Source organism: Haliaeetus albicilla, chromosome Z, assembly GCF_947461875.1.
Source record: "Haliaeetus albicilla chromosome Z, bHalAlb1.1, whole genome shotgun sequence".
Taxonomy (NCBI): Eukaryota; Metazoa; Chordata; class Aves; order Accipitriformes; family Accipitridae; genus Haliaeetus; species Haliaeetus albicilla.
The window spans coordinates 15,115,797-15,133,527 of NC_091516.1; the positions used below are offsets into that span (position 1 = coordinate 15,115,797).

Here is a 17,731-nt window from a genome sequence, read left to right on the forward strand (position 1 = left end):
AAAAGGTTATGTAATACTGCTGCATCTACTGTGGTTATGTTCAGAAATGAGAAAAAGTGTTTTGAGATGAGAAAATTAGTAACAGAACTACAAACCCTAGTGCTGCAAAGCTGAAAAGCGTTACTTGAAATATACTAATTGCAGATAACATATAATGACATATTTTTTACTTTAGTATCACTCTGCCATGTGATTTAATCCCTTTTGCCATCTGCTTTAAACAAATGGCAGTGTTATTCCCAAGAGGAAAAAAAGACTTCCCCTGTGATTCACTTCTACCAAGTATCCCACAGACACTGATGTCTTATGGCAGAGCACAAAACTCAGAGGAGGCAAATTTGCTGTTATCTGTTGCAGAGTGAAAAGTAAGATCTTACTTGTTCTAATAAATCAATGTGATTTTGAACTTGGGAGATGCAGGTGCTAATGTTACTCAACTTCATATTCTTATAGCTCCATTTCGTTTTATTCTCATTATAACTTATATTGAGCACTGAATGGGCTCTGTGCACATCCATGCAGCCATCCATCCTAAGAGTAGAAGGAATATGTTGAACGCATAAAGAGCAATTTGGAATTAATTGCATGTTCTCAATTTGGCTTCTACTCAATTAAAAAAGACAGAAAGTTTAAAGTAGCTCAAAATATCACATCTGCTCAGGAGGCTCTCTGACAAACCTGCAGCTCCACAGTCATGTCATCCCTTCCTTTTAAAAGACTTCCCTCCTTCCCTCTTCTCAAGTGAAAGAGCAACAGAAAGAATTCACTCACTGTGCAGGGCAAACAGTGAAAAAAACGGCACTATAAAAAATATTGTGAAACACAACAGAAAAACTCAAAATAGGCAGAAAAGCATCCTCACATGCCACTCCGCAGATGGTAAGAGGTTGGCCTGCTGTTGGCTATGAAGGATGCTGTTTAAACAGGAGACATGTAAAGTGTGTGCTCTATGGGGCACAATTACGTTCCAGCTCAGAAGACAAACAGGTCGGATATACTCAGGAGGAGTTCATACAGCAGCAATAGTACAGGAATTAACTCACAACAGTCACATATGCAGAACAGTGAAGACTTTCTTTGTGGAAGCTAGTCATTATTTAACAGGTTCCAATTGATGAAAGCGATCTTATTCAACAAAGTCCTCAATATGGGATCCCATTAACCACCTCCAGTGCTGGCAGCAGTAGCTATGCTTATTTGAATAAGGCCCTGAGTTACTGAGCTTCACCCCTTGCCAAAATCCTGTGCTGACTTGGAACCAGGGGGAAACAGCTTGTACATCTTCAGACGGCTTTTTAACACTGTAGTGCACAGCGTATTTCACCTGTTTTTACCACACTTGCATCAGCTTTACATTGTACACCTCTTCTGACTGCAACAAATTCATCTCACACAAATATGAGAAAAGAGCCAGGCACATACAGCGCCATCCTCAACCTCCCTGATGGAAACATATGCAGATACTCTTACACAATCTCATTAGGCCACAGCTGATGTTAAGGTAGCCAAAAAATAACGTGCTGTTCTAAACATCATCTCAATAACCAATGGGAAACTAAAACAAATTAATCTGATCTACAGTTTTAAGAACAGGTTCAACAGCGCAATCACCATTAGCACAATCCACCTTAAGGAATAGGAAAGGAATTTCTTATAAAGAATAAGGGGAAAAAATGGAGTTATAGGATACTACTCATTGTTTCTGGGGTTTTTGCTTTTTCTATTGCAAATAAAATATTTTACATCTCTGGAAACCACTTTCTTTGATGAAAACCACTATAAACAGATTATTTTGCCAAAATCAAGCCATCTCATTTGCTTATATGCATACATGTACAAATTTCTGTCCTTTAAAATAAGATTAAAATCACATTAATCAAAGAGCCCCATTTTTGCTTCCTGTTTTGCATTTGGCTGTTTATGGAGATCACAGGTTTTTCTATGTTCCCCATAAAGATTTAAATTATATTTTTCACTCCATCATGCATAAAGATTTTTCATGCTAACACTGCAAATGTCTGGGGAAAAAAAATCTCCCACAATCAAGTTTCAGTGCAGTTTTCCAGATCTATCACTTTTTAACTCTATTCCTGTAGCTACAACATCTGAATAAAAAAAATTAAAGGCAATACCAGTGAACAATGCTACTCACTTCAAAGCTTAAAAGAATTAAAAATGCACTGATTCCTGAAATCAAAGAGGTGAATCCATAGGTAAATCCTTAGGCATCACTTCAGCTAGTTAACCTGACATGTCAATTAAATGCAAGAGTAATTTATTCAATTCTCAGTCTAGTCTGACACAAAACCTATACTTCCCGATTCCTAATTAGCCAAAGTACTTGTCTTCTTTCATGCAGATAATTTCATAACCATTAGTGTAAAGCATTAACACATTTTTCTTTCAATCATATTCTCCTCCTGTTGACTGACACACCTTTTCTAGCGAGTGTACTTGTGCCAGTTTCAGCTTTGTGGGAACTTGCCCCAAGGTCTTTAGTAAAGTTCCCTCCCATACACATAAAACAATGATATATACTCATGATGCTAGCTATGTGAAGAGACATATGTCTTACCTTAGAAAATATGAATGGAAAATTATGCACTGGAGGAATGTAGCCGTTTCCATCTGAGTGTATTTATGAAGCTAAATTGGATAGTACTTAACATACGGTAGAATGCAGCATGATTAACTCCTTGACAACATGTTCAGGTGGTGTTTCTCATTAAATAATTTAAGTTTTTTTTGACAGGCCAGACTTCTTACAAGATGCCTAATAATTCTAGGAGAATTAATCAAAACAAAGAAATTCCTTTTGTGTACACACAAAACTTACTATATGCAAGATCTGGCCATGTATCTGGTACGTGGCTATTTCCAGTAAACCATACTCAGTATTTGTTTCTTAGTTCTCTTTTGACTTATTACTTAGGAATGTTTTTTGAAAGATGGTTATGAGACTTTATACATAGAGCTGGTTGAAAAATGCAGTAAAATGTCATGAAACATTCATCCACATGAAAATATTAAAAGTTTCAGATAACTTTAAAATTCTTTCTAGTCTTTCTCTCATTGCATCTCTGTTGGTTTTCCTTCACAGTGATCGGAACTGACTATATCCTGCAGAGGTGTCAGGAAATGGAAGCACAAGTTTAGAGACCTTCTTAAACTCTGCTCAACTCTTTGGGGAAAAAGCATAGCAAAAAAAAAAACAACCACAACCCCAAAAAAGGGAAATCAGCTTCCTTGTATGAAACTTTCATACTGCTCAGCTTGATTCACATTGCTTAGGAACAAGTGATTTATTTCATTTCCATGTGCAGAGCCATTTGCTGGGGCTTCAGATGCCATCTGTCTTTCAGGGGGGAAGTTTAGTGTTCTTCTCATTACCCGCTCCCCATACAGTGGGCTCCTGATGCATGACAGAAGCAAGTGTGAATTGTGCAGGCTCATGCACTGCATGATCAGAGCATAGAATGCTTGTCACCCTCCAAATCACAAATGTGACTGTGGAATGTGATGGCATATCTCTCTGGGGGAGGCTCTCAGCCCTGCCTGCTCCAGCAACGCGCCAGGGGGCTTCGCAGCACCATCTACACCATCAGGATGCTGCAAGGATTTGCTGCACTGCTTTGCCAAAGGCACCTTGTGACTCAGTCAAAGCAGTAACTGCAGGTTTTACAGACATGACATAGCCAGAGAGACTCACACTAGCCTCTTACCCTACCTCTTGGGCAGACTTTGTAGCCAGTGCTGGTCCCCAGGCTGGTGGGACTGCACCGGTGCCCCACTACCAGGGCAAGATAAGGATGTTTACAAAAGATGCAGTGACAGCCAGTGAACACAAAGCTGGCCCATTGTAGGTGAAGGGCATCTTTACATACTGAAGCTCCACCAGCTTATCTTAGAATCAGTGCAATTAAACTGGTACAAGCCAGTTTAATTAAACCAGACACTCTTATGTGGGCTCAGTAGAAAGTATCCTGGTTAGCTTGCATCTGAATGTTTGCCAGTGCAAGCTAATCCACTTTTGAGAGGTTTAAACCCACATATGTGTTCCTTTTAAAATTTGCGCTACCTTAGCTAACCTATTACTAAAATGACAACTTCAGTCAAACTAGAACAAGTTTCACCAGGCTAATTGTTTAGGCATTTTTAGAAATATTAATCTCTTTTACTAATCAGCTTGGTTTGCTGATTGTCGTGATGAGGCTAGCCTGCCCTACCTTTGATTATAAAATGCTATTTTGGCAATCCATGTACCAAGGACTAGTAAGGCTGTAGTGGATGCCTGCTTAATACATCACAAGGAGTACTAAGCAGCAGGTGCCTTAATCAAGGACTTTTTATTTGAACAACTTCAAGGTTTGGCCTAAGACAGTTAAAAACCATTGTACCTGTGTATGTTTTCAACTTCTGATCCTGCTGCTCACTGGTCTTTGCTGTGACCTGACCTGCATGCAGCTGATGTTAGGACAGAAGTCATCCTGCACTGCCAGCTGCAGAAAAAATGGGAGCTTGGGCACTGCTGCAGTGTTGACTTGCCATGTCTCACGTGAATTTCACAACTGTGCAGGAAAATCCCACCAAATTGCTTAATCTATTACACTAAAAGCACACCATTGTCCCCTAAGACTTTTAGCTGCTGTGTTTTTTACATGCTGCTCTACAACTCTCACAATAATCAAAGAATGCAGACACCAAATCAGATCAAAACCAGGGTTGTGCACCATGAGAAATAAAACCCAGATAGTTTAGAGTTTCTCATTAGTGTATTTTTAAGTTCTTCAGGGAATTTTCAATGCAATGCAGTGCTTAAATAGGTGGCCTCTTCCACTCATTTTGGTAATCACCATCAATAACTGCCATGCAATCTACGTATCTTTGGGGATTCTGGTAAAATACAAGAATAAAGAAAGGTAATGCAGTAAGAGTTATTTTTACTAACATGGAAACTTATTGTCAAATATTGTATTATCCCTTAAAAATGATGTAATTTTCTTTCCAAAACTACGGAGTCTTTCAGAGGGTGTTTGACCACTGATTATCATTTTAAGATGGTCAATCAAAAGTTATTCTAACTAGAAATCATCAAGTAATGCACATATGTTCTAAAACAGCCAATAAAATGCACTCGAAACAGTAAGAGTGACTTCAGCTCACAAAAAAACCAAACCCAAGTAAAAAAGCATTGGGAAAGGATTCGGAGGGAATAACATTCTGAGTACTGGTATACAAACACAAACAGGGTTTTTCTGGCTTTTTTTCAAGTTTTCTGCATTTCTGTTCTCCTCATTTTCTCACCTACCCTCAACAAGCTTGCAAAGTAGCATGCAATTGTTTTAGCAAAATCTATTGCTTCCACCATCTTCATTCCTGGGATTATTCATTCTGCGAGGTGGCAAACTGCCCATACTACTTGTTAATTAAATAAAGTGTTAATTACCATTATTAAAGGCATCCTTGATGGTTTTGCTGGAAAAAGACATCTGCTGGTAAGGACCAGTGGATTTCCACAGTGCACTGGTTAACGCTGGCTGACAAGAAGTGTCCACTTTGAGGTCCACCTGATTTTCACTAGTCCTTGCTCTATCAGAATTTGAGATGTTCAGCCCATACACACCATCCTCATAAACGAGAGAAGAATCTGATCTGTTGAGACTGCTTAGAGACACATACACAACAGCTTCATTTAAGTAGAATGTATTTTCGCCATGTAAGCTGTCCAATTGATTATGTCCCATTATCTGCAGAAGGGGGAAAAAAACCCAGAGAACAGCATTTTCACTTTTGTCCAGCACCAGAATCACAGAATCACAGAATATCTTGAGTTGAAAGAGACCCATAAGAATCATGAAGTCCAACTCCCTGCTCCTCACAGGATCACCTAGAGCTAAACCATATGACTACGAGCATCGTCCTGAAGAATCCTTATACCAGGATACATAACATTAACTGCCAGACAGAATGGGGATTCATAGCCAACAGTCACCTCATTTCCCAGAAGTTAACCTCAAAACATGTTAAATTGGATGTGCTTTCAGGAGTAAACAGTTATAAACTAGTACATTTTGCCTTAGCTCCCCTCAAAACGCAGGAAAACTCATTAATAATTGCAAAATAGCAAATAACAAAGGGTTGCTACCTGGAATGCACTGAGCATTGCTGACTCCTTTGAGGGGGTTAACATTTTGCCCCATGGCTCAACGAGGTGCCACTTCACGTATATAAATCTATGTACACTGCAATCCAAAAATAACACTGTACCTCACGTAGACAGGTAATCATAGAGAACAGGACTGCAGCAGTCAAATTGGGGATGGCAAACAGCATTCAGCAAGTGGACGTGGCTCCCAGGGGCTGCAAATGCAACTCCTGCAAAGACTGCCTGCCTGGAGCTGTTTATCAAGGCTGAGCTCACAAAAAAGCAGCAGTAGCAGTGTGAGTTACTGCAATGTTTGGTCATCCAAAACAAGCTAGGTTCAGTGTAATGGTGAAAACACTGGGCTAGGAATACTGGCTGACTGGCAACCACCCAGCCAGCCCTGCTCCTGCAGGGAGTACGGTAGTGGAAAACGCAGGACAAAGATGATCCCAAGGCCTGGAATGCATCCAAAGCCATGCAGTTTACTTGAAATAAAAATACAAGTAGTCTTACACATGAAATATTAGATTAAGAACTACTACTCTCTGACACTCAGCATTTCATTATTTTGCCTCTCCGTCTGTGCAATTCCGGCCATCCCTGCATCAGGCTATCATTCTTCAACTTCCTCTGCTCAAAAGACTTCAGAAGTCCCATCCATTAAAAGTGACAGGCAAGTTCAGTTTCAGTTTTACCATCCACTTCTTAAGCACTGCTAAACAAGTCAAAATTGTACTGCAAGCTATACTAGTAAGAAGTGTCTTCCTTGTTTGGGCTGGGCAAGCATATATGGATAAGTCATGTTCACACAGTGTTCACAAAAGCCAGATGAAAAGGGGGAGGTCAGAGGCCAACCCTTCACCCCCTCATGCAGGCACAGGCTTAGACACCAAATGGTCACTGCCCGTTATGGGTCAGTTGCCAGCTGAAAAACTAGGGAGGTGATGGCCTAAAGAAAGGCTCTACAGATTTTCTTGTGAAAATGAAAACCTGAGCAAAAAAAAAAGCTGTTTGGGTCAGCGAGCTTTCAATATATGCAAAAGCCAGGCAAAATGTTTTGATTTTCAGGTGCTTTAGAGAACAGTAATGGAAATCAAGACCATACTCACCGAGGCAGGGACTAGAAGCCAGGTCCCAACTGGCAGGTGAGCACCAGACAGTTGAGTTCAGAGTCAGCCTCTATCCTTCACCCTCAACAAAAACTTACATCATTTTTAGTGTTAAATGCTTAAGCAGCTTCAGAGCTACTTTAAATTGCATCCCCTAATAATAACCATCTCCAAGGAATTATACTGTCAGCAATGGAGTCACACACCAACCTCTTCCCCTAAGGAGTGGCTCCTTTCAGGGGAAGGCCTGACACGTGGGGTTCACAGGAGCCTGGAGCTTCCCACCCCTGGAGCAGCCACTTTTCCTCACTGAAGACAGTGCTGTTGTCCAGGAACAAGGACAGCAGCCAAAGACTTCACTAAAAGCTTTGTATGTGTCAAGCATTACAATAATTTAGCCTTCCTACAAGAGGCAGGACACACAATGTATCTTGCAAACACAGCAGCAAAGCAGAATATAACACAGATTCTCACAATTTCCATCTCTTCAATTTAATACCCATCCATCTGAGTTTGGCTTCTGTAGGGCACCCAGCTTAAAATCACAGAATGGCTAAGACTAGAAGGGACCTCTGGAGGTCATCTGATCCAACCCCTCTGCTCAAGCAGGGCCACCCACAGCAAGTTGCCCAGGACCATGTCCAGATGGCTTTTGAATATCTCCAACAATAGACACTCCATGACCTCCCTGGGTAACCTGCTCCTGCTCGGTCACACTCACAGGAAAAAAGTGTTTCCTGATGTTCAGAGGGAACCTCCTGTGTTTCTGTTTGTGCCCATTGCCTCTGGGCCTATCACTGGGCACCACTGGAAAGAGCCTGGCTCCATCCTCTTTACTCCCTCCATTTAGGTATTTACATACATTAACAAGACCCCCATGAGCCTTTTCTTCTCCAGGCTGAACAGTCTCAGCCTCTCCTCATAGGATAGATGCCCCAGTCCCTCAAACATTTTTCTGGCCCTTCACTGGACACCCACCTCTGCCTCGCTCCGCTCAACCCTCTCCACCCCCCCCACCCCGTAGCTCTATGTGTCTCTTGTACTGGGGAGCCAGAACTGGACACAGCACTCCAGGTGTGGCCAGAGTAGAGGGGAAGGATCACTTCCCTTGACCTACTAGCAACACTTTGCCTAATGAAGCCCAGGAGACCATTAGCCTTCTTTGTGGCCAGGACACATTGTTGGCTTATGGTGTCCACCACGACCCACGGGTCCTTTTCCGCAAAGCTGCTTTCCAGCTGGGTGGCCCCCAGCATATACTGATGCATGGGGTTGTTCCTTCCTAGGGGCAGGACTTTGCACTTCCCCTGGTTAAACTTCATGAGGTTCAAACAAAGCCCTTGGATATGCCTGTGCCTCAGCTTCCCACATGCTCACTCATTACATTGTCAACCAACAAAACCCAGATGTACTAGTCTGTTCATCAAGGAAGGTCTCTCTATGTCTGCAGTCGGGGATATAATTACAGTGGGGAACCACACACCTCATAGCTCCCTGTGGATGACAACAGGCTACTTTGTTGACCGTGCTTCCAGTGCCAGAGGAGTTTCTTCTGCATTTTCACACTGTCTCTTTCTCTCTCCACCATTTTCTGGCCCTCCTGGAGCCTCTCCAAGCTCTGCTGGTACTCCTGCAGCTGCAGCGCCAGTCCCTGTCGGCTCTTCTCCAGCAGCTCCTCCTGGCACCTGCACTCCCTCTCCCGCTGCCCCAGCTGGCCCTCCCTTGCCTCCTGCTCCCGCTGCCGCTGGTCACATTCACGTAGCCACCGCTGCTGCTCCTGCTGAAACTGCTGCTTCAGCTTGTGTATGTTGGCCAGCTCCACCCTTTGTTTTTCCAGATTCTGGCATTTTTCTTGTTCCAGAAGGAGGTTTAGCCGAGAACCATGGCCCCGACCAGTCTTCTCATTCTCTTGCAGAAGTAACCTACGGAGCTCTCTGTGGCTGTCCTGGATAGCTAGTGCTGCCTAGACACCACAAAAAAATCAGACACAAATGCTGAAATATTAGCATTAATCCATTTCTGTATTTTTACATAGAAGCATTGTATGCAAATACTTCAACCTCCCATAATATCGGCGCTAAATGCTTTTGACGAGGTTATTCCTCATGCAAGTAGAGAAAATGCTGTGTTCATGCCTTTACCAAGACATGTTTCTAAAAGCACTCAACCATTTCAAGCACTTTTCACACAGCTTCTGGTTTACACTTATTATTATACGTTTACGTTACAGCTGTGCATATGCACTTCAGTTACAGCTGGGGTCCTGTTCTGTCAGAGGATGTTAAGACACAGAGGAAAAATGATTTTTCATGTTAAAGAGGGCATTAAGGCACTGGGAATGCTACACTCAACAAAGTATTCCTAACACAGATGTGGCTTATACAGATAAAACTGTACTGTTTCCAGCACAACTCACTCCAACCCTAAGGCTCTCCTTGCTAACTGGCAACAGTGCAGTCCTACTAACATCAGTCCTACAGGCACCTGCCAACAGAGCCATGGCACCAGGACCATACTGCTACATGCACCTGACCAAGATACCTGTGCTGGCAGAAATCTGCAGTATAGTAATGATTTCAGTTTTGATGTTTCAGTAGTTTATTTTACAACTGAGAGCGCTATATTCCGTCCTTCACAAGGATGTTGTGACATTGTTTGCATTAAAGATTGTGACATCCTCCAATAACACAAAAATAAATAGCTGGGATTAAGAAGAAAGAAAAGCAAGAAAGCCCTAGATCTGCTGAGGCACTTATTGCTCAGCCTATCTTCAAGAGCTGGCATGGGAATCTACTTCAGCAGACATTCCCAGAGAATTCCCACAGCCCTGTTACCCCACGCTGTCCACCCAGAAAGAGTTTTTAACTTTATGCAGTGTGCAGTTCCCACTTTTCTTGCCTCTTCCTCCAGTATTGGGTCAGTTCCAGTGATTTGTAAACAGGGCAAGGACAGGATCCCTGCTTGTTTCTCTGCACCTATACTGCCAATTCATGGTCTGAATGATTAAGGCACTATCCCAAGCCTTACTGCCTTACTGCCCCTCTCGTATTAAGCTATCTCTTTTTCAATTTTTCAAAAATTTTGCCTGAATTACAAGCTTTTTATTTCGCTTTTGCATTGCTTCAATCCACTTAACTTCTAAGCCCAAGGTTTCCAGGATTATTATGAAATATGCTAACGTCAAGAGGGTCTAAAAATTAAACATACTTAAATGAAATATTTTAAAATAAAACTATAAAACTGCATCTAAATAAGAAAAAATAAGTTAAAACATTCAAACTTAGCATGGAAGAGGCAAAAACTTCAGTCTAAGGCCCTACAGAACATATGCAATAATTAATTGAGATCGAAATATCTAAATTGGGTTGAGTTTGCTATGTAAGTGGCAGAGGCACTGTTTACTAATAGCCAGGAGAATTTTCTAAACAAAATACTAAAATTTTTCAATATTTTGAACTATAATTTTAGAAATCTGTACATGAAATTACATCAGTTCTGTTAAAGCCATCATTTTACTTTCCCCCTAGATTTTGGGGGGGTGGGGGGTTGATCTCCAAGCAAGCAAGCAATATTCAGTTCTTAAAAGAAACCTACCACTGATGTAGAATAAAAATATATTACATGACAACTTATGCAACAGTCGGTAGAGATAAGTATTCACTGACATGATGTCTAAAAGTAGGGCAAGATGAAAACAAACATTAAGAAGTAAATTATTAAGACTAATTACTCTACAAAGTTAGCAGTGGAGTAGTCACCTGTATGCTGTACAAGAGACGGGTTAAGTTCTGGATTGTTTGTACAATCTAGAAAATAAAAGAGAAGGATTTTCAAAGGTTTGACCACTGTTAACTAAATAGTTACTACATTCTGTCTGGGGTTTAAATAAACTCACCTCTGTCCCTGTAGATCCTGGGAAACTCATACTTCCTCCCTAAAATAAACACATGTTGCTTTAAAAAGTAGGTTTTAACTTTAGAATTGTATCATCTAGGTAATTTATTTTTTTTTAAACTAGTGGAGACATTCATATCACTCATATATGCAGTGCTGAGTCAAACCTTTTTGTGGGTATGTGAAAATACAAGCAATAACCTACAAAGACTAATAATTCATCAACACTGGAGTTTCTGTGGAAATCACTAGAGATTCTAAGCACAACTGTAAAAACAAAAATATTTCATCCACAATTTTAATCCTCTCATGACTAATGCTACACAGAAAAGACATTTCCATTCATTCTTTGTTTACTTGACAGTTTTGAAATACAGCAATCAAACTTCTGTGTATACAGCACAGTGGGTTTAGATTACTTATAGTAGGATGAAACAGTACAAGACTTTTCAAAAACAGTGACACTAATGGAGCAAGAAGCTAGCAGAAGTCACATCAGTGGGTTACGGTGAATGCCTTATACGTGCTTTGAGGTGCTGAGCAAAGGCTGTGTGCCCCCTATACTCTGCAAAATGCACCAGCGTGGATACTACTGTCCACTGCAGCAAGGCTCAGCCCCTTCACACTTTCCACCCTGCTCCATTTTCCTAAGAAGCTTTCTAAATTTATGGGGTGAAGCCACCCATAATCCCTTCATCATGAAGAACAGCTCGTCTGAGAAAGATAAGGTGAAACGGTGGAGAAATAAAATACAATCCCTTCTGAGGCTACACTGAAAAGACTTCCAGTATGATTTTTCTCTTTTTTTTTTTTTTTCAGAGGAGCAGAGGAGGGTTTGTGGAGTATTTGCTCTCTCTCTCCGATTTTCCTAAGTTCTCTACTGAGTCTCATTTTCCACCACAGAGAGCAAAGGAGCTGCTCCATTTAGCTGCAATAACTGAAAATGTAGATTAAAAAGGCCAGGCCCCGAAACACAGCTCAACGCAGACAAGCTAGGGGGAAAGGGAGCACCGGCTGCAGCATTTCTTCCACTTCTCTCTCTCGTTATCTCTGTTCGGTATTTCCCTCCATTCCCTCTCCACGTCCTCACCTCCTCCTCCGCTTCTCACTGCACCCAGGAGCCACGTAACTGCTCGGCTCTGCTGTGAGAAGCAGAAGACCTTGCACGGATGCCTCAGTGCAACACAAGGACTAACACAAGGGAGCTCCACTTTCCCTTTGCTAGGCGGCCAAGATGAGCAGCAGGCAAGGAGAAAGAGCAGGGCTGAGAGAGGAGAAGGAGATGCCGGCAGGGTGAGGAAGAGGAGAGCTCACATGCTGAACAAGAATGGGGCTTCTTTCAGTTTTTGAAGCCCTTTTTAATTTAATAAAGGAGGCGTACAGGGGCATTGAAGGCTTAGCTGGCTGTGGCACGGCCAAGGGCTAGCAAGTGGCCGCCCCAGGTGCCTGTGGTCTCCTCACTGCAGCACCACTTGAGCGCTGGGGGACGAGCCCAAGGCAGGTTTAGTCGAGCTAGCCGGGGTGACAGCAGCATTGCAGCTGCACCACTACAGCTTCAGCACAAGCCCTGTAAGTCCAGCTAGGTCCGAAGCAAATATATTCAGCAGTTTAACCTGTGCTGCAGGCCACCACCACCTCCCTGCCACTCTTCCCTAGCACCTTGGTTCAGAGTGATGAGCAGCAGTGGAGATGAGGACGGTCAGATCCCAGGGCAGGCTGCGTGCACAGCGCCTCAGACAATCCCCCGGAGATGCGATTACGAGGCAGGAGCAGGGGGGACGAGATGGAGACCACCTCTCACAGCTGCCTGCTTGGGATGCCACGTGTTGCACAGGCAACACTCTTCCTTCTGATGCTTGGTCAGCGTCTAAGCTCCGAGCTGGGGGCTTTCGCTCCGGCTGTCCGGCTCTTGGTTTCCCAGGCCAGCTGGCCTGAGCCCGGTGCTGCTGCCCCACCACCCCAGGACTGCCCACCCGGCGACCGAAGGCGGGCAGGAGAACATCCTCCGCCCTTGAAAGCCCTTGCCTCGCCTGTTTCGTTTGCTCGTTCTGCCACCTCCTGGTAAGTCTAATTCTGACATGGTAAGATGTGCCATGAGTCTTGCCCAAACAGCAGGCCAGACCAGAAGAGTAACTTAGGGTGGAGGAGTTTGCTGCAGATGCCTCTAGTCCAGCTGCAGCCCAAAGTAGGGCTACCTTCAAAGTTAGATGAAGTTGCTCAGGGCCTTCTCCAGTCAAATGTGGGAAACCTCCAAGGATGGAGACCCCACAACCTCTCTGGACAACCTGCTCCTGCTTGATCCCCCTCATGGTGATTGGTTTTTTTCCTTACATACAGTGAGAATTTCCCTTGCTGCAACCTGTAGACTTGGATGCTCATTGTTTTGGTGTGCACCTCTGAGAAAAGCCTCGCTCTATCTTCCTATAACCCCAATGGAAATGTTTTTATGTGGAGCTGGAACTTTTAATGGACTAGATTTGAGCCCCTCTATACTCTATTAGGTTATTTTATTTCCCCTCACCTAGCTTCTGTGCTCCCTCACTTGGACTTTTGTCTCCATCCCATTTTTTCCACACACACTCTTCTACCTAATCCCTTCTAACACAGCGGTCTGGTAAGACGACGACCTAGAGCTGAACATGAGGCAAGGTTATAGGCAGATTAGTGTATTAGCAGGAGTCTTCCAGAAATAGCTAGAAAAAAAAGCCCCAAGGTTTCAGGCACACAAGCCCTCTTTCAGATCTGATGCAAAGACAGTATGCTAAGTATCTCCTTTTCTAGCAAACTTTGCTTTCCATTTCAAGTCATGTATCTTCTATTCTTGCCTCTCCCCTTTATTCCTTTCGTGGTCCTGTTTCTCCACCTAAGGACTCCACAATTACAGTTCACTTTATTTCCACACAGTAACTCATACTGCTCTTACTCTAACACTTTGCTGCTACATGAAATTTGCCATTCCTAATTTTGCCCAGAACTGCCTTTTGATTCTGCTTTTTCCCCAGAGTAGCTTATGAGTTATAGGACTTTGAAAAATGGGCAGTTTCTCTTCTATTCACTAATTGCTCCATTTTGTTTTAATTCAAAATTCTGAAGCAAGCTGGTGTAAGACAATCCATCCTATTTTATGTGCTTGTTCTCAGGACGAAGTTCTTCCAATGCATAAGTCTTTCTTGCATTAGCTGAGGTCTCAGTCATTGCAGGAGACTTTCATCATCCTGTGAATAGGAGGAGGGAGTAGAGGGAATACTATTGTCAGCTCCATAGAGATGGATGTATTGAATGATGACAGCAGAGAACCAGGCACTTAAGTGGCCCATACAAGTGGTACGAAAACACTGTGGCTGTTATGACAACCCACCGATCTGTAAGCCTGGCAGAAAAATCGTTCTGCATTTGGATTGTTTATGTTTGCTTTTTAAAAATTCATTATTAATTGCAGTGACCTCTACTAAATTGAATTATCTGGATTTGGGTGAAATGTGCCTATCCTGTGCTTTGTGTTTTGGAAGTGTCTATAGCTACCCCATAAAAATTTGGACAGCATTTACATTCCCAGTGCCCAGAGTGCGATGTGCAACACAGGAAGAAAAACTGGTTACAATACCTTATCCTCTAGATTGGCACCTGCCATTTCCTTTTCAACACTGAGATCAACTTCACATGATTCTTCAACTTCTGTTATTTCTGCATTTAACAAATAAAGCCCCAATAAAATGCAAGAGAAAGGTATCAAAGCATATTCTGACTAGCGAAACAAAGGCCACGCTTTTTTACAGCTACTCACAGGATGCTGAAAATGGAGATTTACATAATTTGGAGTTACATAATGGATTCTAGGCTGGGGTAAAACAAATTTGGAAGCCAGGATGGCACAGGTGGAACAATCAAGTTTTTCCTACCTTAAAAATTAGTAGTGTTTCACTTACACAAATTTGAAGTATAGCCATATCACTAAAAATGCTCTGCAGCAATAGTTTTTACAGGACTTTATTTGCATTTTTTTTGCAAGAAATCCATGCTACCTTTTACAGCTGAAATTATTAGGATGTCAATCCTGGTTTCCAGGCCTTCTGACAAAAATTGGCTGACTTGGGGAATGGCCTATACTGCAATACAGACTTGCTGTGGAGCTAAGCCTCAATGATGAGAAAGTGTATGGAGATATGCAAATCTGACTCAATATTGCTGAATGCAGGCATGTGCTACAGAAAAGGTGCAGTGGAGGCAAACTATCCATTTACTTCAATGAAGTTATATGACAATTTACACTATCTGAGCATTTGCCCAAAGACAACTTTTATTACATTATCTTCTATTGATTCTGGAATACACTGAGAAAGCTTTCCAAAAAAAACAATCCAGTATCAATTATTTTAGCACTCTGAATATGTAAAAGCATCAAATTTTACTCACCACCAGGAACAGATTCCAAGATTTCACTGGCACTACATCTGTGCTTCACACTTAATTCCTCAATGCTTTCCTCTGGTGATCTGTCTTTTTCACTCACTTGTGATGTCATTACAGCAACATGGAGACTTTCAACTAGAGAGGAAAACATGCAGAATTACAGAGGCCCCTTAAATAGCTCCTTAATGCATAAATCAATGATACAGAATCATAGAATAATTTAGGTTGGAAGGGACTTTCAGAGGTCATCTAGTCCAATGCCCTACTCAAAGCTGGTGGAACAAAATTGGGTTGCTCAGAGCTTTGCACAGACAAGCTTTTAACATCTCCAGAGATGGAGACTTCACAGCCTCTCTGGACAACCTGTTCTGGTTTTTGACCACCCTCACAGTATATAATTTTTCCTTTCATTTAACTGGAATTGCCGGTGTTCTAACTTGTGCCTCTTGCCTCTCTCTCATCCTATCACCATGTGCCTCCGCAAAAAAATCTGTCTTCTCTGGATCCTCCTATTACACAGGAATGAGATCCCGCAAAGCCTTCTTCTCTCAAGGCTGAACAGACCAACTATTTCAGCCTCTCCTCAGATGTCACCTTGGCCAAGGTGACAGCCCCCTAGTCACCTTGGTGCCCTTCGCTGGATTTGCTCCAGTTTGTCAATGTCTCTTGTCCAGAGGAGCCCAGCACTGGTCACATCAGACTCTGCCTGCTTACATATGATGTTATACACTAAACATACCCCTTATCTCACAGTCTGGCAGGTGCCACCTTGTGCATCTGACAAGCATAAACTTGAGAGACTTCTCTTCAATGCCCTTTGCCAAGTTTTGACACCGCCAGTTCTTGACACTTGACAGAATAGCAGCACAAGGCAACAACACAGCTGTACTTTGTTACCTTGAATTATCTGCCCATGTGAAGGGCCACCAGTCCACTCTTCCCATGCAAACTCACCTTCTTTGAGTGCCGCTGCCAGCAATGAAGCAGCCTGTGGAGTTTCTCCAGAATCAGGTTTGACAAGCAGGTGAGGTTCTACATGAACATCCTCAAACCCACTCATATCTCCCAGTTCTGCATAGATATGCAACTTCTCTTCCAAATAACTACAGATCTGCTGGTCCTGGTTACTCAGTAATTCTGTCAACAAAAATTGAACACTGTATTAATATTTTTTATCCTACAGGCAAAGCATGATCTCCATTCAACCTTCTAATCCTTACGCCACATAGACATTGCTAGCTCAAGCTAGGCCTTTTATAAGTGGCCAGGAACCAAATTAATCCCATAGTCCGTCCTAAAGAAAGCTGGCAGAGACCCTGGCAGAGAGTGCCCTGATGAGGTGGCCTTGGCTGCGCTCTGTGGTCCTCAGCTACCTCCTGTTGCACCCACAGTGATCAATGCTGGAAAAGCACTTGGCTCAGGCAGCCAAAGATGTGCTGATTCAGTGCCTCAACGTCAAAGAAGAATACCTACTCTCAGCAGAGGATGCCCTTCCCTGTGGCTCTCAACAGGAAGGACATTGCTGCAACTTCTCTCCTTGCAGAAGCATAAAGATGTGGAATTTAGGTGTAGGGGAACTAAGGAAGCAGAATTTATCCCTATCAGCTACATTTTCAGATAAAAATAACAGCAGCAAAGGATGAAATGCCATTAATAAGCACAAAGCCACACAATTACTGAAGATTTGAGGTATTTCCACAAACATGAAACTACCTGCTCCTGATGCAAATCTGGGAAATTCAGTGTTTATTCCGAAAGCATTCATTTTTCTTCTTCTTTTTTACTCACAGTAATGTAGCAAAAATATAAAATGTTTCGGAAAAAAGGTTCTCTTTCAAAACTCACATTATACCATCAGATCACCCCAGGTTTCTCTGCTGTGACTCTGCCTATTGAGCCACTCTGAAAGCACCAGCCAGTATGGGCACATGATTCATTCATCCTGAACTCAGGATGCAGGAGCTCTCAGAGTGGCAGGAAAAGTACCACACCTTGACATTTCTGAATTCTGGATGCTTTGGCCTCAGCAATACGTCTGTCCTCATCAGATTCACTCATTTTTCCTTCTTCTTCTTCCTCTGGACAACTTCAAAGATGAAAGACAAAGGTGAATAAAGCAAAATCTGCACATCATACATTCATCTTCAATACAGTGTTGTATTCATAATAAACA

At 42.5% G+C, this 17,731-nt stretch overlaps 1 protein-coding gene across 6 annotated transcripts in view; it reads right to left on the minus strand.

The window, feature by feature from the left end:
- The window catches only part of ARHGEF28 (Rho guanine nucleotide exchange factor 28), a 125,103-nt gene that overhangs the window by 12,193 nt on the left and 95,179 nt on the right, over positions 1–17,731 (minus strand). For all 6 annotated transcript variants that reach the window (XM_069776615.1, XM_069776616.1, XM_069776617.1 and 3 more), the window contains 8 exons: positions 17,550–17,644; positions 16,513–16,695; positions 15,562–15,693; positions 14,753–14,832; positions 11,150–11,188; positions 11,013–11,060; positions 8,738–9,217; positions 5,447–5,747 (listed from right to left, as the gene is read on the minus strand). In XM_069776615.1, coding sequence (XP_069632716.1) covers positions 5,447–5,747; positions 8,738–9,217; positions 11,013–11,060; positions 11,150–11,188; positions 14,753–14,832; positions 15,562–15,693; positions 16,513–16,695; positions 17,550–17,644 — 1,358 coding nt within the window. The remainder of the gene's footprint in view (positions 1–5,446; positions 5,748–8,737; positions 9,218–11,012; positions 11,061–11,149; positions 11,189–14,752; positions 14,833–15,561; positions 15,694–16,512; positions 16,696–17,549; positions 17,645–17,731) is intronic.